The 22,759-nt window shown below is 45.7% G+C and overlaps 1 protein-coding gene across 1 annotated transcript in view; it reads right to left on the bottom strand.

The window, feature by feature from the left end:
* The window catches only part of SPON1 (spondin 1, extracellular matrix protein), a 438,663-nt gene that overhangs the window by 22,450 nt on the left and 393,454 nt on the right, over positions 1–22,759 (bottom strand). Inside the window, exon 7 of the mRNA XM_006892054.1 lies at positions 5,923–5,987. Within this exon, the coding sequence (XP_006892116.1) occupies positions 5,923–5,987 (65 nt within the window). The remainder of the gene's footprint in view (positions 1–5,922; positions 5,988–22,759) is intronic.

Consider the following 22,759-nt stretch of genomic DNA (forward strand, 5'->3'; position numbering starts at 1 on the left):
TTTAAGGGGCAAGAAATTTGGTGAAACCAATTCTTCCGTAAGACCTCTGGTGACACTATGGTAAAGAATTTGGCTGCTAATCAAAAGGCAGTGATCTGAATTCACCAGGCACGTTGCAGGAGTAAGAGAAAAGGAGTCTGCTTTGGTAGAGATTGGTTGTTGTTAGACAACACTGTGTCACACTATATGTCAGAGTTACGTCTGAACCTTGCACGGCCTCACACCATCCTCCCCATCTCTGACATGCTCGAGCCCACATTAAGGTCGGCACAGGAAAGGACAGGGTTCAGATTTGTTGTTCACAGGGTCTCTTTGGGTCGCAATTGATTCAATGGCACCTAACAGCAATGTTAAAGCCACTGTGTCAATCCAAGCTGTTGAGGGTTTTCTCTTTGTCTGATCCTCCGTCTTTCCACTTTTCCCAGCATGATGTCTTTTTCCAAGGACTGATCCTTCCTAAAAACAAGTCTAAAGTATGTGAGAGGAAGTTTCACCACCTTTGCCTCTAAGAAGCATCCTGGTTGTACTTCCTCCAAGACAACACTTGTTTGTTCTTTAGGCAGTCCATGGGATATTCAGCACTCTTCTCCAACATCACAATTTAAAGGCATTGATTCTTATTCTGACATCCTTATTTCGTTCAACTTTCAAATGCATAGGAAATAATTGAAAATACCAAGGCTTGGATTAGGTACACCTTAATCTTTATACTGACATTCTTGCTCTTTAGAACTTTGGAGAGGTTCTTGACAGCAGATTTCCACCACTGAAATAATGGAAATAATTATAATGATTTATAATATTTATATTTTTAATATAGTACGTAGAATACAGATTATATATTATAAATTCAATTATTTATAATATTATGATTGAAATAATGGAAAAAAGAATGACTGTATATCTTATAGGATATTCTACTCTACTCTCTAGGGTTACTTTGTGTTGGAATTGATTCACTGCAGTGAATTTAATTCTTGCACAAAGGCCTGAATGCATGATGGGAAATATAATGGCAAATTTGAATATATACTGGCTGGGAACCAATTTTTTTTTTTAAATAAATGCTCCTTTCTCATACTCTTGTTTAGAATCAACTCTATCTTAGATACTTCCTGAGGGAAGTGTTTCTTGACAATTTTCAAGTCAAACTCAAAACCTCAGTGGGTTTGAACTGCTAGGGACCTACAGCATTTGGATTAGCAACACAACCTGCTATAGACTACATCACCACTCACTGCTCCCTCTAAATTTGATAGGACTTTCTCAATGCATCCTATCCTTGAAGTTACTTGTATAATTTCCATCTTTTACATTAAGTTCCAATAAGGGCAAGGGCTATTTTTGTATTGTTTATAGCTGTGTCCCAATGCCTGGCTTAGACGTGGGTTCTCCTTAAATATTTGTGAAATAAATGAATTAATCTAGGAAATGAACATAGAGCTCATGTACTTCCTCTGACCTTCAACATTTAATTAAAAAAATCCCCTGGAGCATTTATTACTTCTATAATAAAAGTGTTATTTAAAATAATGAAATGGATAAAAATATATGTAAGTGTTCTTTAGTAAATGCTAGATATGATTAAGGTTCTTTAATTTGTTGAAAGTTCAATAAAAATTCTTAGTCATTCTTTCTTGCATGCCAGCTCTTTCTACACATGCTATTTTGTTAGTTCGGTTTCATTTTTCTAGCTTGGATTTAAACTAGTAGTATTGGTTTTCTAGCAAAGAAATTGGATTTATACTTGCTCTAAATTAGAGTATGTTATAAAGATAGATGATCAAATTGTGTGATATTTGGGGCAAAATGGAAATACACATCAGTGGCACAGAGTGGAGAAACCCAAAACTATATAGATAGCACAAAACAAGAACAACAACATGGGCTTAGCAGCTCTGGTGTCACAGTTGGCTGCGGAATGAGAGGCTGGAAGGTCAAACTCACAAGCTACTCCTTGAGAGACAGCTGTTGCTGCTCCTATAAAGATCAGTCTTGGAAACTCTGTGGGGTGCGTAGTCCTCTGGCCTACAGGGTGTTATGAGAAAGAATTGACCCCGTGCTGATACTTGGGAGGAAAGAAGATTAGAAAGCCCGTGGGATTGAACTAATTGCAATGGAAAAAATGGATTCACATCTCATATCATAGAATCACTCTGGAGTGAAACAGAAAACAACCAGGTCATTAGAAAACTTAACTTTTCAGAACTCTCAGAAATTTTCTGAGCTTTGACACCACAGAACCAACTGTAAAAGAAGATTGAATCTAGGGTTCATCTCTGTGTTAATGCTATTCGAACCCTGTAAGAAAAAAACCCCCAGACTCTCAATAGATAGTTACAATTTATGGCTAGTTACAATTAAACAGCTACTACCAGAAAAATGAAAAAAAAAAAAAAATTGAAAAATACTTCCAGGGAGGCAGTGCTGCCTGCAGGAAGGACACTAAGATGTTCTGAGAACAGGATTCAAATGGAGTTTAACCACTATGTGACAGGAGCCTTTATGTCACCTCTTTTTTTTTTTAAATGAAATTATTTTGTTTTCATTTGAATGAAGGCTTACAAATCATATTTGTTTTTCATACATTCGTATTTTATTTTCTGTACTTTTTTCCCAGTTACTACACTTTAAACATGGGATCAAAACTAGATCCATTCAACTACTTCTTGCGAAGAACTGTGTATCACCAAGATAAGCACATAACAAGCAATAGGAAATGTCAATTTCTTTTTCATTCAGCTTCAAAGCTGCAGAAACTACCTGCGGCCACTAGGGGGCAACCAAGTCATTCACGAGATTGAAATCTTGGGCAGGCGGAGAAATGATTGCGTGAGGTTGGTTGCTGCAGCGTTGGGAAAACGGCGTTTATAATGCGGGGTATCTAAGGCGCTGAGTCCATCTGTCTGCTTAGATTTGCTGCCTGTTGTAGTAGTTTAAGGCCAGCTTCCCTTTACGATCCCTGAGGACGCCTTTTGGACCTGGTTAGGTGCCACAGGAGGTCAGAAACATCCAGCCCCTGATTTAAGAGGAAGATGCCTTTGGCTTCTTGAGGAACCTTGGTTTTGGGAGAGTGCTTCCCTCCATCAGCTCCTCATCTGCCTCGAAAGCACGGACTTTTGTGTAATCAAATACTAATTAAACCGAGGTGCTGGAAATAATTAAGGGGTTAGCAGTCATTTGCAAGTATCATTAAAAACAAACAAACAAACAAACAAACAAACAAACAAACCCAACGAAAACAAATTCATTGCTGTGGAGTCTGAACTGACCCATAGCTGACCTTCCAGAGAGTTTCTAGAGGCAGTAAATTTCATGCGAGGCTACTGCCCATCTTTCTCCCACAGAGATGCTGGTGGATTCGAGCCTCCAGACACAGGTCACCTTCAGGTTAACCTCCCAACTTTCATGACCACCAGAGCCCTCCGCACCTCCTTACAAAGAAAGACAATAAAAATGATACATAGACGCTTCAACAATGCTTACAATTCAGAATGAGCCAGAGGAGCTGTTGTTGTTAAGTGCCGTGGAGCCCTAAACCCTGCTCTTTCCTGGTCCAATCTCACTGTCTCCGACACACCCATCCTGATTACCCCAGCCACTGAATCTATCCACCTCATAGAGGGTCTTCCTCTCCTGCGCTGTCCTTCCACACTCCCAAGCATGATGTCCCTCTCCAAGGACCAGTTCCTCCTTACAACATGTCCAAAGTATGTTAGACGAGCCTCAGAATCTTTGCCTCTAAGAGCCACCTGGTTTAACCCTCTCCAGGTTGAACCTGTTTGTTTTCTTAGTTGAGGAGATAGGGGATGGGAATTCAGGGTCGATTTGCAGGAGACCTGGGCCAGGAACTACCTAGTGAGGCTGTGGTTGTGCTCAGAATCTGTCTTTCCTGCCTGCACCTGTGCTCCCTGTGTTCCGGGCTGCCAGAGCCACTGCCCGATGTATTGAGCTAAACAAGTCAGCAGCTAATTTGCTCATTCCTGGCCGTCCTTTGAGAAGTGGTCCTGCGGATAAAGATGAAGATCATTGAAAACCAAGTCAGTTTCGACGGGCAGTACCTCGCAAAGTAGGTCACCCAGCCCTTCCGCGGGCCCGGGCGGCAGGAACGCCATTAACCTCAATCAAGCAGGCTCTGCGAGCAGGGCAGGGCTCCTGCTGCAAAACAAAGCTTGGCTGCTTGTAGCCTTCCTAATTTGACTTCCTAATGAGATTTAAAAGAGGAAAGGGGAGACCAGGGTATGGGAAAATCAAAGGAAAATTCCTCTCCCTTAACGCTCAGGTCGCACTGAGGGAAGATGGGTGTGGGTGCCTGGGAGGCCCCAGTACTTGTTATTAATGGATTCTGGCCACTGGGGTCTCAGGATGCCTGAAAGACAGGAAAATGTCCTCATAATTTTCAGAAAGTTTCTCCCATCTTGAGAAAAGAAAAGCTCCTTTGACTCTTCAGCCATGAGTTAGTTCCAATTCCATGGTGGTGAGCTTTTCATGTTCCTTCATCTCTCCTCTGGCCTAGACAGAGATGACCACTCCATCTTCAATTTCCTTGGATTCTTTCTGGACACTTAACTTTCCCCCACCAACCTCTGTGCTTTCTGCTTTCTCTCTCCTTTGCAGGCAAGTCTTCCTCAACATTAAATATTGGAGATACTCAAGACCCAGTTCTAAGCCCTCCGCACCCATCTTTTGTTTATGACCTTGACATTGATGATTTTCTATTCATTGATGACTCATCACTTTAGAACTTGGTTCGGAACCCTCCTTCTGATCTTCAGAGCTATAACATAGCTAACGTTCAACTTGGCCATCTTGAAGACATCTTCAATTTACATCTACAACTGAATTCATGAACTTTCTCATTAAACTTCCTCTAACATCTAATGTTCCCAAGCCCATCGGAGGTTCCACCTGTTATATCAGGCAGACCTGGAAGCATGCTGACCCCTTGGTCTTCTATCCCCTCCCTATTCAACCTAGCACCACAGACTTTGGATTTTAATTTGGAGCACTTATTAATGAAACACAAAGCCTTCAGTATGGATTGGTGGTGGTGTGTGTACGGTCGAGTCTGAACCAGGCCATAGCTGACCTTCTAGTGGGTTTTCAGAGACAGTATAATTGCACAGGAAGAGATTGCCTATCCTTCTCCCACAGAGCAGCTGGTAGATTGCAAAGTAGCTTCTTGCCACTAGGTCACCAGTGCTCCCTACATCTCAACATAAAAAAGATTTCTTTTAAAAATGGGAAATAAGTGGTTACTTAGTCAGAGGGATCCTGATATATGAATGATTTAGGCAATGGAGTCAACCAGATATAGATTGGAAATATAGTTCCATCCCTGAAAAAAAGATAAGGAGGATTGTTACAGAATTTTTGAGTCCAGTTTCATCATCTTTAAAGCGAGGGAGGCATTTGTTCTGTCCCATGAGGTTATTATATGGACCTAGTGGGAGATTGAACAGGTTTGGCAACCAGGAGTTTACCCCTGCTCACGAAAGACTCATTGGTGGATAAACTCTCCAGGGAGAGGAGACAGACAAGAGATGAGAACCGAGAATGGAACCCTGACTAACTCTGACTTCCCACAAGGCAGTCTTGCTTAGAGTGAGTGTCTCTGAGGGCAAATGTCTTGAAGTCTATTGTAGTAGAGAACGGGAGTGAGCACATAACAGGTCATTAGGTCTGGGTGGAATCTCACGTGAGGCATAACCACAGAAGGGTGGGGAGGTGGGGAAGAGACCAAACCCATGCTCCCAAGTAGATAAGGGCACCCCTGAGAAGCCACTTCAAGTGTTTATTCACCAGAGTGACTGGCTGGCTTCAATGACATAGCTGCTATGCTAGTCAGTGGCCAATCAGTGGGTGGATCCAAACACGAGGGCAGGGCAGGGCAGGCAGGGCCAGGAGCTGGCTGCTACTTACACATTGAGAGGCTGCCAGGCTGGCCACTGGGCCTTGGCTTTGATGACGGTGAGGACCTCATCACTCTGCAAAAAAAAAAAAATACAAACAGGAAACCACAGATATTTAGTAAAGAGGGTGGGTTATGGGACCAAGAAGGTTTCAGCTTTCCAGCAGTGACCCCTGCTCCCACCTCAGTGGGGTCTAACCCTGCTAGCTGAGACGTGGAGGCTGGCACTGTGGCTCTCCTGTCCAGGGTAGACCCATCCCACCGGGGATGCCAGAGGTACACTGGAGCAGTACCAGGAAGTAAGGCTGGGCATCCCAGCTGCCTGACCAGTCCTACATACTGAAGGCTCACTGGGCCGCATTGGTTTCAAGCTTGACCCGTCACTTTCCCCCTGGACTCTGTTCTGACAGGCTATGTTTCCACACCCTGCTCAGCTTGGAGGGCTGGGTCATGTGCTCTGTGCCCAGGCCCTGGGTGGGCCTGCCACTGAGACTGTCATCTTGTGGCCTCTCTGGCTGCTGATGCCCATGTACGGGGTCAGACCCTCCTGGCTAAAGTGCCAGAGGATGGGCCTGGAGGCTCATGCCCTTTGCACCACTCACCTTATTTTGCTTTCAGTGATGCATAGAACGCATTTTAAGCACAAAAATATCCACTTCAAATTCAGCGTTGTCAAGTCAGAACCTGCCGTCTGCTGGCAAGGCTGAGCCTCCAGCGGATTTTTAGACGCTGCAAATCACACAGGAAGAGATTGTCCACCTGTCTCTCTCAGAGCAGCGAGTGGATTCAAACCATCTGCCTTTGGATTGGCAATGCACTCCTTACCCACTAGGCCACAGAGAAGTCTGAAGTCTCATACCTTTTTTACCAAATGGGTTATTTTAGTTTGCGTGGTGTTTAGAGCATCATTTAATCACAAATACTTTATAATAGTTTTATGAAGTAACAAAAAGCTAGTAATAGTTTTTTAAGGAAGAATTGCTAATTTTTTTGAGGGAAAAGGCTAAGGTATCATGATGGAGAAAGCCAGAGCTTTGGTGTCTTGCTTACCTGTACTTTGAATTTTGGTTGAAATTTACTTTGAAGTACATGCTAGGAGTGAGGAATAGCATCATCTTTTTCAAGGCACAACGTCTCTACAGGTCTAGACTTGGCCATGGTGGGAGGCCTTCCCCAGAGTCAGTCAGCTGGTCCTGGATCTCCCCTTCCTGTGGCCTGGGCCTGGCAGTGTTCAGACACCATGGCCCATTAGGCACAGAAACTCCAGAATGCCACCAGCCGGGCCGGGAAGCATTTTGTTGCCAACAGAACAGATCACTGAGTTCCAGGGGGGCAGATGCACGCTGAGCCAGGGTCACGGCCAGAGCAGTGGCTGGCAGAGCATTTGGGGACAAAACCATGACCTCTCCTTGTTGGGCATCTTGCCCAGAAAACCCCACAGCCTTGAGGAAGCTGGAAGGAGGTGGTGTCTTCCAGGTTTGTCTGGGGATTAGAGGACACTTTCGGTTCAGAATACCTTGTCAGAAGCCCAGGGAAGGAGTCAGTGGATGGAGGGGCGTGGAGTGGAAGAGACCTGTAACAGATTTCAGTCACTGAGTGGCTGTGGTGGGTGGAGTTAGGCCTGAGGAACAAGCCATCAGGAACACTCCCTCAGGGGTTGCCAGCCTCCTCCTCAGCTCCTGCTTCCTTGTGGGACTTCCTCTTTTGATCAGAGGAAAGAATCTTTGAATGCACCAATTCCCATGTTCGCATGTTTATAGGAGAAGAATTCCCAAGTCCCACCCCAGTGGTTTCTGTTTTCCATGGGAAAGCTGTTCATTTAGTCAAATGTTCTCCTCACTCACTTCTGATGACCAAGCACCAAATGACTGGGAGAAGCTGTTACCATGAAGTCACATGTGTGACCAGACCTATCTGTCTTGGATCATGTCTCATGACCACACCAGGAAAGTCCAGGAGGTCTCTCATGTCCTGGTTTCCCCACAGTTGTCTCAGCCCACAGCCTACGCTGAGCTGTTCATCCCATCCCAGAATGCTGCTGCTCTTGCAGTGGGTACCAGAGGGGGTCAAAGATTGTCTACCAGCAGCTGGGCCACACATCTCATCCTAATCTCCCACCTGCCTCACAGCAGGCTGGCACCAGGACCTACTGCACCTGAGACAGGGCGCCTGGAGCCAGGTCTCAGGGAGGCAGTCTGGTCAGAAAACCACAAGGCAGATGTCTTCTTCCAGGAAAACATGCTCACCTCCTATTGCAACGAGCTCTTAGTTCCTGGGAAGTTGCTTTCCAGTGTGATGTTGTTGTTAGGTATCATCGGGTCAAGTACAAGTCACAGTAACCCTATTAACAGCGGGCCTGAACCCTGCCCTGTCCTGGGCCTAAACCGATTCCTGAAGCACGCACAGCACACCATCCCCAACTTCTATATGCCCTTCCTCTAGAGGCAACAGAGAGCCTCCCACAGGGAAAAGGACTCAGATAGTGCTCTCAGAGCCCAAGCGTACACACCATACTATAATAAGTGGTGTCCGCTGACCAGAAGTCTTCACAATGGAATGTATCCTGAAGAACTAGATGCACTCACATCTCATTTCCATAACCATACCTACATGGACCAGTTCCCGGAAACCCCACCTCTTCGCAATTGACAAGTATGTAAAGATTTATTGTTATTGTTGGGTACCATCGAATCAGAACTGACCCATAGCTGAACCTCCAGTAGGTTTTCAGAGGCAGTTAATGCTCGTCCTTTCCCAAGAAGCAGTTGGTAGATTCGAATTCCGTGCCTTCAGAATTGCAGCACAGCTTCTTGCCACTAGGTCACCAGAGCGAAAATCCTGTTATTTTGAGCTTTGGCAATACATCCAGCTCTGATCCTCCCTCTTGAACCTTTCCTTTCCCTAATAAACTCTGTCTACCTGAAAGACCCCTTAATCTTTAAACTGTCAGATGCAAGTCATGGTATTTTCAATGGCTTCCTGTGTATCTAAAAGTTAGACAATGAATAAAGAAGAAGAATCAAATCATGGTGTTGGAGGAGAATACTGACTATCCGGGCTGCCAGGAGAACAAACCAGTCTGTCGTGGAGGGAGTGAAACGAGGGTGCTTCTTAGAGGCGAGGATGGTGAAACTTCATCTCGCTTACTTTGGGCATGTTGTTAGGAAGAACCAGGACTTGGAAAAGGACATCATGCTGCATTCTGGGAAAGACAGAGGGTCAGAGAAAGAGAGGAAGACCCTCAAAGAGCTGGATCAACACAGTGAATGTAGTAAGGGGCTTGAGCAGACAGACCATGAGACGGCACAGGATAGGACAAGGTTCAGATCTGCTCTTCACTGGGTCACTATGAGCAGTAGCAACTCGCTAGCACCCAACACCAACCTGAAAGACAGTGCCCTGTCTCCTAATTCTTGGCTGTACTTGGCGAGAACTGTCAAATCTAAGGTGCCTGGAGGGCATCTACTTCTTTAACCTCTCTGAGCCCTTCCTCAGCCACTTGCTTCCAGTATCTTCTCGTTATTCCTAAGCCATCCCTCCCACTAAAACTGGACCGTATCAGTGCCCTGTCCACCCATGGTTCCCCACAACTGCCTCGGTAACTGGTTGATTCCTTAGTTTTGTCTGTGTGGTTCCAGCTCTGGTCTGCATCTTTTCTCTGATTTTTACTTCCAGGATAGTACATGCTTATTGTAGAAAATGTTAGCACCACAGAGCACACAATATTGATGCCGAGCATATTCCGTGCCAACATCTACCCATACTCCCACCTCCTTCTCATTCTCCAGAAGGTTAGACAGTTTGGTGTGCTAGCTTTCCAGATCTTCTACTGTGCAAATGCAGCTACTGTATTTCCTCACAAATAACATGCCCACATAAATGACACACCCTCACATATAACGTCAACATAAAATAATATTAGGGAAGGGTTGTGTGGTTGGCAAAAAAGAAATTGATAGAGTGTGCATGTTACTTGGTAAAGCTATGATATGTGAGTGTGTGGTTTTGTGTATTATATACAGCCTTTTCCACCAAAATTGCATCATACTGGCAATCATATCCTGCAACATGTTTTAAAAATCTTTTCTTAAGATACTATCACAGGTTGCAATAAAAACAAAAGTGTGTTTATCACCAGAAAAAAGAAAAAAGATACTATCATAGGGAGCTCTGGTGGCCTAGTGGTAAGAAGCAGCACTGCAATCCCGAAGGAACGTGGTTCAAATCCACCAGTTGCTCCGCGGGAGGATAGGTGATGACTGCCTCTGAACACCCGTGGGAGGGTCAGCTGTGGATCCGTTCTGATTCGATGGTACACAACACCACCATCACACAATATTCTATTTTTATTTAATTTTTTATGGTTTGGCTTCACTTTTTACAATATGCTGTTTTAGAAAGAGAGAGCTCTGGTTGTATAGTATGTAGGGAGTGGTTCTCTTAAGTCAAGGGGATATGCCTATGGGGGTTCAAATCTACCAGCAACGCCTAGGGAGAAAGATGCACAGCGTCCTGAATGGTGACTTACAGCCTCAAGAACCCATTGGAAGCTCGCTGAGTTGGAACTGATTTGGGACTGACTCTATGGCAGAAAGTGTGAGTTTCTGGAACTTATCATAGGAAACCTTCCATATCCAAATATACAGCATCATAGCTCTCCTATTTTTTATTTCTAAAATGTTTCAGCTCTTCAAACTATAGCAAGACAGGTTAAGATTTATATTAAAAAAATCCAAGTTGATATCTAATGAAATATTGTGTGGTGAAATCCTTTTGCCCTTGAAACTCTTCACTAAAAATATCAATGGAGATGGGGGTAAAGGCGGCCACTGGGCTAGCCGGCCTTGCACGTTCACCCTGCATTGCAATTAAATCTTGGTTTTCAAGCTCCAACTAATGACATATTGATTTTCATTTGGCAGTACACAACTAAGTGACGATAGCATGGACCTTCGATTAGCATTTGTTTATGGTGAGGAAACGGCTGTGCTTTTTAGAGCCAGGGCCGCTTCAAGCGTGTTGGGTCCACACAAGTGGGCATCAGAATGGTATCCTGCTGCAAATGGTTTTATCCAGTGTTTGCACCACATCCTCAGGATATACAACTTGTTTCCTTCCTTGTGGTCATTCAATTAAATGAGAGGGCAGAAGTACTCTGGAAAGTAGGTTTAAATGGCGTCTGTCTGTCTGTCTCTCTTCTCTGGCAGGGATCACTGGTGGCCTAGGGACATGAAGTTGCATTGCAGTCCTGAAGGCACACAGTTTGAGGTCATCAGCTGCTCCATGGGAGAAACATGGACAATCTCCTCCCATGCAGTTAACTGCCTCTGAAAACCCACTGGAGGGTCAGCTATGAGTCGGTTCCTACTCTACGGTACACAACACAACACAACAACCGTTCTCTAGCAGAATGTACACTTCACAGGATCTGCTTCTTTGGGCCCATATACATATGCCCAAGAGATTTTCACTAAAAGAAAGCAAAGCTACATCATTCTTTTTAATGCGCATGTGGAATTCTGTAGTACAGATGTCCTTTATTATATTTAACCAGTCTTATTGGTGGATATTTAGATTATTTATAGAAATGACACTGTTATGAACACTCATGTGCCTATTTCTTTGCACATCTGTGTGTTCCTATGTCGTAGCTCCCAAAAGCAGTCCAAAAATGAAGCAAATTTAAAATTCTGATAAGGCCTAATGAATTGCTCTGCAGCTGTATAGACCAGGTGATACTCTCAGCGAGAGATGACGTGCACTCATTTCCTCCCAACCTCGGACACACGGGGTGTTATCAGTCCTTTCAATTCGCTTGTCTGGAAGGCAGAGAAGTCACACAGTTGACATCACAGCTCCAGAGCAAGACCTACGTTCACATTCTGGCTACACCAGCTCTGTGTCTGTTGGCAAATCGCTTGCCCTCTCTTAGTTCTCATCTGTGAAATGGGTTCAAGAGCAGTAGCTACCATGTGAGGTTGTGTTTGTAATTGAACTCAGATGGTCTCTGTGTATTGGCCTGGGTTGTGCATTTCTTCATAATCTCCTGAGGCCCTTTAGCTCATGAAGTCCACTGATGGCCACACTCAAACATAGTGTTTAAACATACAATCCAAATATTTGTTTTACCTGGTCACATATCCCACAAAACTGTGCCCGACCTTTGCTACCCAAGCTACCTACAGGTATGGTGAGACGAAGAAAGGCTTAGTAAACTGCTTCCATAGAGACCATAGACAGTATCCCTTGGATCAGGGCTCTTCTGGTGTCACTATGAGTGAGACGCTGACCTGAAGGCAGCTAACAACTCCTGGGAGCTCTGACAGAGCAGGCCTAGGGCACTTTGCTGCTGTCCCAAAGGCGGCACCTCCCTGGCAGTTCCCATCCACTACTGGCTCTGAGGAGGAAAGATGGACAATCTCCTTCCATGAGATTTACCACCTCAGAAACGTGATAGTGTTAACCATGCCCCTGTCCCAACTCGATGGCAATGAGAGTGAATTACAACCACAGATAAAACAAATCTGTAGTTTAAAAAAGGATTCCTTGAATGGTGTAAACAGTTAAGGTGTTCTGTTGCTAACTAAGGGTTGGAAGTTCAAATCCACCCAGAGACAGTCTGGAAAAGGACATGGTGATGTGCTTCTGAAATACCAGGTATTGAAAACCCCCTGTAGCACAGTCCTGCTCTTGCACACACACACATGGAGTTGTGATGATTCAGAATTGACTCAAGGGCATTTTAAAACCTAGTATTAAAGACCTCACGCCACTGGTGCCCTTCAGAGCTCCCAAGTCAGCAACTTTCCACCTTGCTAAGGGCCGTCCTTAACAAGTGGACATGACGTTCCCCTTCTTCCCTAGGTGTTCCTGCACCTTCTTCCCTTTCTAGCAACTGCCCTCCCAGCTTCTTTTGCCTTGAAAGGGTCTCCTGCTTCAGGGAACTGTCCCCTGCATGTAACCCCATCACAGCTTGTGCAGTATTGCTCTCTGTGGTCCTATCTTCCCCCCGGATGAGTCCTGAAATCTCTTGAGCGCCCTACAGGTCGTTCTCATTTCACTGCTGTGGAATCAGAGCCGACTCCCAGCTGAGCCTCCACTGGGTTCCCAACCGTGTCAAACACACGGGAGGAAATTGCTCTTCTTTCTCCTGAAGAGCGGCTGGCGGATTTGAACCACCAGAGAGATGCAGCCTTTAGATGAGCAGTGCAGCTCTCCGCAGATGCGCCTCCAGAGCTCCTCCTACAGGTTGTTCAAGGTACTAAATAAGCGGAATACCCTAATCCTGTGTTGTGTGCCGTTGAGCGGGGTCTGATTCAGAGCTGACCTTCCGGCAGGCTTTCAGGGACTGTAAACCACACGGTAGGAGACTCCTCATTTTCACCTTGGCGCAGGTGGTTGTTTTCAACTGCCAACCTTTGCCCTGGTATATAGTCAGTGCTCCCATGAACACTAGCCATCACTCATTCTTATTTACATTAAACCAGGCTGGCGCTCAAATCCATTTTCACTATTTGAATATAGAGAGTGGAACATAGTTATGTCTGCAAACCAGCGAACAAGCTTTGGGAGCACTTCCTCCCCTTGTTACGGAACTAAGCACTGAGTCCCAAGAAGGACATACATCTGTGAGCCTGGATGAGCCTTAGATGGGACCACTGAGGCCCAGGGCATGCCACAGTCTGAAGAAGGAAGGACTTGTGTTCAGAATAAGCAATGCACACTGAAGACCTAAGCGATGAGCTGTTGTAGCAAGTGTCTAAAGCCCAGGAAGGAACTTCGAAGACTCGGGAGAACCCTCTAACATCTCCCATAGAAATCCTTTCAGGTAACGTATTTCAGGGCATTCACAGTTCATGACTCATTTGAATGACGTTGGCACTTCTCCAGTACTACGCCAATGAAAAGAAACAGCCTGACGAACACAGCTCACTCATCTTCGTGAGAGTGAGTTCTTGCCTTTTGCGTCACACTGTGAAGGTGTTATAACCATGATTCACACCTTAAAGCTCCTGTCACCAAAAGGAAGCAGAAAGCCAAAACAAGCCATGCACTGAGGTCAGGTCTGGAGAGGAAAGCTCCTGTGCTGTGAAAACAGGCCTGGGACAGGCAGGGATCATACCAACACAGCGGGTGCCAGCTATGGGCATAGCAGAGAGACAGGATGAATCTCTTCTCTTGTCTGGTGGGTTGAAGTAGGGACTGGTGTCTGAACCAACTTGACTTTCCCAGGCACCCCAGAGCCAGCATCCCACGAGGGGGAGCTCTGGGCATCTCAACCCTGCTGATGGCAAAAGGTCAGTCGGTCACTTCCCCCATGCCCTCCTCTGACCTCCTTCTGTGTTCCAGCCCCCTGCTGGCTCTAGACCTTTTAACTTCATCTCCTGCTCCTGAATCACAAGCTCCTTCCTCCTCCCAGGGCCCCCTCTACTCCTGGTAGCGCTGAGATAAACTATTCCACCTTGTCACCTCTTGCCCCAGACCTGCAGGTTTGATGTCCACTCAACCATCTTTCCTGATGCTCTCACCATGCCCTTTCCGCTGAAAGGGAAATGAGATTCAACCTATCATCATTTAAAAAAACCCCATACCCTCAAATTCATTGCTGTCCTGTCAGAGTTGACTCATCGCTGACCCTTCAGCAGGTCTCCAAGGCTATAAACACCCATGTTTCTGTCTCTGGTGGATTTGAACCGCCCAAGAGATGTAGCCTTTGAGTTAGTGCAGCTCTCTACAGACTGAGTCACCAGAGCTCAAATATGATCAGAAAGGTGGAGACACCCAGGAAGTTATTGAAAACCCTATGGATACTTGAAGGGAGCTCTGGTGGCTTAGTGGGAAGGAGTACTGCTGCCAATCCAAAGGCAAGTGGTTCAGATCCACTAATGCTTCACAGGAGAAAGACGGGAAATCTCTTCACGTATGTGTGACTCTGAAAATCCACTGGAGGGTCAGCTATGGGCCAGTTCCAACTCACTGGTATGAGACAACAACCTGGACACTTTGCTAACAGTAAGTTATTTAATCCTTTACAACAAGTGTACAAGGGAAATATACATATTTTATCTCCAGAAGCACATTTATTTCTCCAAATTAGCTACACAAGCAATGTTAATTTAAATTATAGCCTGGTTCTTTCCATCGACAAGATGCAGACAGGAAGGGTAAGCTGAGCTCCCCTACACACCGACCCCCAAACCTGTTCAAAGCTCGTCTTAGCTTGATCAGAATATGACAGCCATCCTAGGAAGATTGTCAGGCAGCATCCACAGTGCTTTTACCACTAATGCTGTCCTACAAAGTGATTTTAATGAAGCGAGGGGGGACCGCAGGGTCCTTGAGCTGTAGATATTGTCACATTTCCCAATTAGCAAGGTAAACATGGGCTTACTTGTGCTTACTAACAAACCTATAGTGGACAATTTCACTATAGATTCTGCTTCTAGGTATGGGTCACATATCCCTCTTTCAACCCCACTGCATCTTCTTACAGAATCAAAGCCCCTTTTCAAATTTACAGTCCCTGATGGGGAAGGAGTGCCCAGTGAGGTCAGGCATACGTACCTTTGTGGTGAAACGCATGTGAAATTGTTCGCCATAGATTAGTAAGTAAAAACAAGTAAGTTCATGCTTAACTTTCTTATTGGGTAATCTGCTCTTGACTGCAGAGAAACTGTCTAAAGAGGGAAGAAGCAGATGACCCTAAATACATGCACAGTTTTGCACACATACACTGCACACAGAGGGAGCTCTGGTGGCCCAGTGGTGAGGAGGAGCTGTGCTGCCAACCCAAAAGCACATGGTTCAAATCTACCAGCTGCACCACGGGGCAAAGATGGGCAATCTCCCGTGTGATTTACAGCCTCTGAAAACCTACTGGAGGGTCAGGTATGAGTTGGTTGTGATGTGACGGCACGTAACAACACACTGTATTCAAATTCACTGCCCTAAAAAAAATTCACTGCCCTTAAGTCGGAGCTGATTGATAGTTGTGTCTCCACTGGGTCTGTAAATCACACCAGACGATAATCCTTCCTCCTGCAGAGTGGCTGGTGGATTGTTACTGCTCGAGAGGAACTGCCATTGGTTTAGGAGCACAATTCCCTATGGATGGGACCCACAGAGCTCCCTCCTCATCCCGCAGGGCCTCATTTACCAGCTTATTTCTGCTTATGGGAATATATGCTTCGTCATATATTGTTCCATTTCTTCACGTCTATACTAGTGATAGGGTTACAGCCTTCCCCATTTCTCCCATATTGTTTTACCACCAAGAATTTAGACTCACTGCCTCATCAAACCCTTCTCCAGCTTCAGAGTTACTATTGTCCATTTGATGTTGATAAATCTTTGAGTCCTGTGCTCAAGGTGAATGTTCTTTACAGATTCTGTCAAACTGTGTTTTGTGCGGTTAACCTGCTAACCAGAAGGTAAATGGTTCGAACCCTTCACCCACTCCTTGGGAGAAAGATGGAAAAATGAGGCAGTCAGTTTCCACAGTCACAGGACTGGAAGGCTTATGGGGCTTCAGTTTTCTCTCTCCCATTGCCTTTGAGTTGGGACAGCCTCAGAGTTGACCCTCGAGTAGGTTTTCCGAGGCTATCCCCTGCACTGGAGGAGCCTGCCCCCTCTCTCCCTTGGAGTGGGGGATAGACTTGAATCTCCAGTGAGGTGTGGCCTTTGGGCTAGTACTGCAACCCCTCAGACAATACCACCCGAGCTTCCTCACTCTCTCCCACAGGGCCTTCCTATGTTGGTATCAACTAAATGCCAGTGGGTTTGCTTCAAGATTCAAAGGTTTTTCTCAGTACAACAGATGTGGAGGTTCCTTCAGCCTCACTGAGTCCAGGAAGTGTTTTGTAGTTGATGAAATTGAGGAGAGAAGTGACTATTGACCACTCGGGGACCATGAGCCCAGTACAGGTGTGCCTGGCTCCAAAGCTCAAGCTTTCCCCACTCTCCCTAACGGCTCCTTCCCGCCAGCTCCTTCCCGCCAGCTCCCAGCTCCTCACTGGACAGCAAGCACACGGCGGGCCCTGGCAGGTTCCTCAGGGGAGTCCTTGCTTCGCGCACAGGCCTGCTAGGCCCCTTCTGGGAGAACCCCACCTGCTGCCATCATCCATAAGACACTGGAGACACCATTTGTCCCCTGTAGTTGTTTCTGTCCTTCCCCAGAATTCCCACTTCCCACCAACAAAAACAATAGTCCTGCTGGCTTTTCTCTCAAAGGGAAAGGGTTTCACCCATGGCAAGTGTCCCGATGATGAGCAGCAGGAAATGAACCATTTTATGAGGTGATAATGGGGCTCAAGGATCTTTAAAATCAATTGTGGCAGACGGAACCCTCCCACCGCTTCAATGGTTTCTGAGTTTATTCATGTCTTAAATAAAAACAGACAGCTCACATTTGATGGCGCTTCCCATTTGCCCATGATCTCATGGGGTCTGTGCCATGGCCTTCTGAGGTGGGCAGGCTGTGATTCTCACTGTCCATTTTTCAGATGAGGTCATTGAGACTCACTCTCAATTGAAACTATGCTTGTCAAGGTCACCAGTGGCCTCTCCATTGTCAATGGTCAGGGCCCAGTGCTCAGTTTCTATGACCTGCCGGCAACATCTGACACCGTTGGATTACTCCCTCACTCTTGAAACATTATCTGCTTGGCTCTGGGACAAGATGCTTCTTTATTTCTTCTCACATCATTGGCCATTCTTTCTCAGTCTCCTTGGGTGACCCCTGCCTCTAAGCATTAAAGTGTCTTGGGTTGAAGGCCTTGTTCTCTATTATATCCACACTTCCTTGATGGCTTCATTTAGCCCCAAAACTTAAATACCAATTATTTGTATAAGAGTCCTTGGGTGGCACAAACGATTATGGACTAGACTAGTCATTGAAAGGTTGGCTGTTCAAGCCTACCCAGAGGCACCTCAGAAGACAGACCTTGGGATCAACTTCTCAAAGATCACAGACCATGAAGACATTCAGTTCTACTCTGATACACATGTATATGATGTGAATTGCAATCTATTTAATGGCAACTGGCTTTTTCCTTTTAATACATTGATAATGAAAGGCTGTGATGAAGAAGGGGCCAGAGTCCTCTGAGCGCTAGCCCACCAGCACTGCATGGATTTGGGAAGGAGCTGGAGGTGGGCGAGTTGATCCTAAGAAACCTGAGAGTTGATCTTAGTGAGCACAGAAGGAACAAGCAGAGACCACCCCCCACAGGCCTCTCCTGTAACTACCAGGTGGTATAAAAGACCCTAAACCAAAGCCACTGCCACGGATTCCCACTCACGGTTCCCCTCCATCAGGCTTCGAGGCTGTAAATCTTTACAAGGGGAGCTCCTCTTCTTCTTCTCACGTAAATGATGGTAGATTCAAACCGGCAATCTTTCCATTAGCAGCCTAGCACACAGCACATCATGCCACCAGGAGGGGCAAAGGACGCACAGGACTTTGAGAACCATGGCGAGATCTCTCAGTTTCTGAGTCTACTTCACTTGAATGCCACAATGACCAGGGCTGGCTGGGGGCAATGCCACGTGTTGTCCCCTGCAAAGCAGCTGCCACCCAAGTTTCTGTCTGATCAGCTATTTCAGATCCCTAAGAAGACAATGCCATTGTACAGAAGAATTTCAAATGCAATTTCTTTTTATTTCTTCTCAAATACAGCCTGTAATTCTGATGGGAAAATTGCATAATGTCCACAGAGAACAATTTCCCCTTGAGATGCGTTTCTGGAAATGTGTGGCATTTCTGAAGCAGCTGAGGAATGGCCCATCGGAGCCACCACGGGTCTGCCCTGCTGCCCCCCACCCCCACTTGTCTCTGGGACCAGAGCTCTGAGGACTAGCACCACCCCGATGTCAGTGAGGGCTGATTTCTGGCCTGCCTGCCCTGGCCACATGCTGACTAACCTTGTCCTGTAGTGCCTTGAGAGTCAGTCCTGGGTTTATTCCCACTTTACTCAGGAAAGCACCCAATCCTCTTATACAGGCCAGCAAAGCAAGAGAGCTGAAGAGGGGAAGGGCTGTTTATGTCCAGTCTATCCTCAGCACATAGTCTTCCCCAGGCCAATCTCTAGCACCTTGACAAATGTTAGTGCTATGACAGAACAGACATAAACAGAGAAGGCCAGGCTAGGCAAGCTTCTAACATCTTGTAAACCAACTGGTAGCATCCATGGACTCTGACGCTCCATAACTGTCTGTGCTTGATAGGATTGTCAAAGGAGGACGGTTTTGAAGTAGATCTCCAGAGGTCTGGGTTGTGCAAATAATTATTAGCTCTGGTGGCGCGGTCTGCAGCATTGTGCTGCTAATCCAAAGGCTGACTGCTCGGGCAGTCAAACCCTTCAGCAGCTCTGCAGGAGAAAGGTGGGCCGTTTCCCTCTTATGTGATCTGCAGACTTGGAAACCTGTTGGACGGTCAGCTATGCATATGTTTCAACTTGATGGCAAAGAATTTGAGGTCTTATGAGTCAATAATACCTCATGGTACCATGGAAGAAAGGTCTGGTCATTGGCTTCTGGAAAGATTACAGCCAGAAAATGTAATGGGGCAGGTCTACTGTGTAACACATGGGGTCTCTATGTGTTTGAATCAACTCAACAGCATCTTTTCCCAGTTTCCATCCTTCTGAAGTACCCATCGGTGGACTTGAACCCCCAGCCATTTGCGTAGCAGCTGAGAGTTAAAGTTTTCACTGCCTTTGGATTCTGTCAATAAATCCAAGCAGAAGTGAGGATGATAAGCAGGGACAGTTGGTCTGCTTTCTAACAGGCGGGGGTTTCAAGGCAGCCAAGCCCTGAGCCTGGGAGGGCGAGCAAAGCCAGATCTGACCAAAAGAGATGCCCAGTTTCAGGAGTTTCTCACCCGGCCCTATGGGACTATGGGAGAACTGACAGCAGTCTTAAAAGCACAGCTTTCAGTATCTCTTGCCTCTTTTCCTGTCTCCCCACCACTGTCCACCCCTCCTTGAAACCACCTTTGAGTAAGGGCTGAATTGCGGCCTCTCTGTATTCCCAGCACCAGCCTGGCTTATGGGAGGTATTCAGGAAATGTTTCGGGGATGAATAATGAATGAGTTAATTAAACAATTAATTAGTGACAAGCTAGAAGAAGCTTTTGGCCTGCGCTACCTCCCGGGGGGGTCTTGAGGTGGGGAGGCTTTTGTTCTGAATGTGATGGGACACTTCAGAAGAGTGACTGGACCTGACTTGCATGTTTAGAGGACTCCGAGTGCCCTGTGAATAGTAAACTACAGGAGGGTGAGGGGCCAGGGAGGCCAGGTAGGGGCTATTGCAGTATACAGGCAGCACTGGATAGTCAGAGGATAGCAGCAGTGGAGATAAAGACTCAGATGCAAGATGCATTTTAAGATGATGGGTTGGATCAAGGGACAAAGAAGAGGGAGTTAGGGATAGGAAGGTTCACGGAGCAGTTGTATATTTAAGTTGTTAGATATGTAAGTGCTAAGGTCAAGGGAGAAGTCTAGGGTAAAGATAGGAAGTTAGACGTCGTCAGCATATAACAAAGAAACAACATCCCCAAATGTGTTGCTGCTGAGTCAATCCTGAGTGACCCTACAGGATGGAGTAGAACTGCCCCATAGAAATTCCAGAGTTGTAAATCTATGGAAGCAGCTGCCTCATCCTTCTCCCACAGAGTAGCTGATGGATTTGAAGCACTGGCCCTTCAGTTAGTGGCCACGCACTTTAGCCAATGCCCAGCCAGAGCTCCTTCATCACTGTATACTGTTAGGTTGTTAGGAGTTGACTGCCACTCATAGTGACTCTGCCAACAAAAGCTCTAAGCCTTGCTCTAGCCTGCTCCGTCCTCACAGTCCCCATCATGCTCAAGCCCAGGGTAGTCACCGGGTCGATCCATCTCATTGAGGGTCCTTTTGTTGACCCTCTGTCTTTCCCAGCATGATGTCCTTTTCCAAGGACTATCTCCTTCTCATAACCTGCTCAGAGTATGTGAGAGGAAGTTACACCATTCTGGCCTTTAAGGAGCAACCTAATTGCACTTTGTCTAAGACAGACTTGTGTGTTCTTTTGGCAGTCCATAGGATATTCGGTACTATTCTACAACACCACAATTCAAAGTAGTTTGTTCTTCTTCAGTCTTTCTTACTTATTGCACAACTTTCAGATGACTAAGGAACATTAAAAAAATATATATATACCATAGTCTCTTTCAGGTGCACCTTAGTCTTGAAACTGACATTATTATTCTTTAGCATTTTAGAAAGGTTTTTGAGAGCAGATATTCCCCAGTGCAACACATCCTTTGATTTCCTGACTGCTGCTACCATGGACATTGGTTGTGATTCCAAATAAAATGAAATCCGTCACAACCTCAACCTTTTCTCCATCTATCATGTTGTTGCCCATTGGTCCAGTGGTGAGGAATTATGTTTTCCTGATGTTGAGATGTAACCCATATTGAAGGGTGTAATCTTTCATCTTCTTTAGTAAATGCTTCAAGTCTTCTTCACTTTCTGCAAGCAAAGTTGTGTCCTCTGCATAACACAGGTTGTTGATGAGTCTTCCTCCAATCCTGATGCCATATTCTTCTTCATATAGTCCAGCTTCTCAAATGATTTGCCCAGCACACAGGTTGAATAGGTTTGGAGAAAGGAATCATCACCATCTACGTAGTGCTCAATGTCACAGAATGCGATTGATTATCTACAGAGTTAATAGAGAGGGAGGAGGGTGCTGAAGAATTGAGGGACATGAGAGGGAGTGACCACTGAGGGAGGAAGACATCATGACTTTCTCTGGAGTCTCTTCAAAGCCTTTTAACTGTTCCCAGATTGTCTGCTCTCCCCTGCCCACTGCTGCCCATGCTGCCTCTCTGACTTGCTGTTCCATGCTGCCAACAACACTGCTTTGTCTCTGATGCTGCCTAATAACTGCGGAGAATGTAATAAAAGTGTGTTTAAGGAAGAAAAGAAGGTGAAAGGATCTCCTGAGTCTAGAAAGCTCTTTGTGAAGATTTTGCTGGGAAAAGGAGCCCAGATAGATAGTATTAAAAAGAATGGTACATGGTAGGTTTTAAAAGGATGAATGATCTTAGAACACATTTATATGTTGAAGGAGAAACTGATCACCCAAAAGAAAGGTGCAGTGGCAGCAATGAAGTCCCTGAGGGGCTGAGAGGAGATGAGACCCAGAACCTGGATGGAGGGTGGGCATCCTCAGAAAGGACAAAAGAAAAAGGCAGAGTGCGGCGGTTCAAGGCCCTGCTGGTACTTACTGATCACCCAGTCTGTCCAGGCTGTGTTGCTGTCTTTAGCTGGAACCCCAGTCCTCAACAAGAGACAACAATCTCTGTTATCAAGAGCTTTCACGGTGGGGTTGGGAGGCAGACCCCCAACAAATGAAGAGTTACACAGTGTGTATGGTGCTGACTTGTCCTCTGGGGAAGGGGAGACGGAGGACCAGGGCGGAGAATGGTAGGAAGGGTGTCATATTTTACGTGGAGTGATAGGTGAAGGCTTCTCCCACAAAATGTTACAAGATATAGGCGCTAAGTAAGGCAAGCAAAAAGAGTTAGAAAAGAACACCACTAAAATGACGAAGGATGGGCAATCTCCTTCTGTGCGATTAAATGCCTCTGAAAACCTGCCTGAGAGTCAGCTATGGGCTGGTTCTAACTCTATGGTACATGACAACAATAACAACAACAATATTAAATACTCTTGATATTTAATGCCTATATACTTAAAGTCTTCAAAATTTATAAAAGAACATATTCTAGGAAATTTGAAAGAGAAAAACAAAAAAGGAACTTCATCACCTTTACCATCATTTGAACATAGCAGTTACAACTAG

Source organism: Elephantulus edwardii, unplaced genomic scaffold (genome assembly GCF_000299155.1).
Source record: "Elephantulus edwardii isolate Elephantulus edwardi_28Jun2011 unplaced genomic scaffold, EleEdw1.0 scaffold00109, whole genome shotgun sequence".
In the NCBI taxonomy this organism is placed as follows: Eukaryota; Metazoa; Chordata; class Mammalia; order Macroscelidea; family Macroscelididae; genus Elephantulus; species Elephantulus edwardii.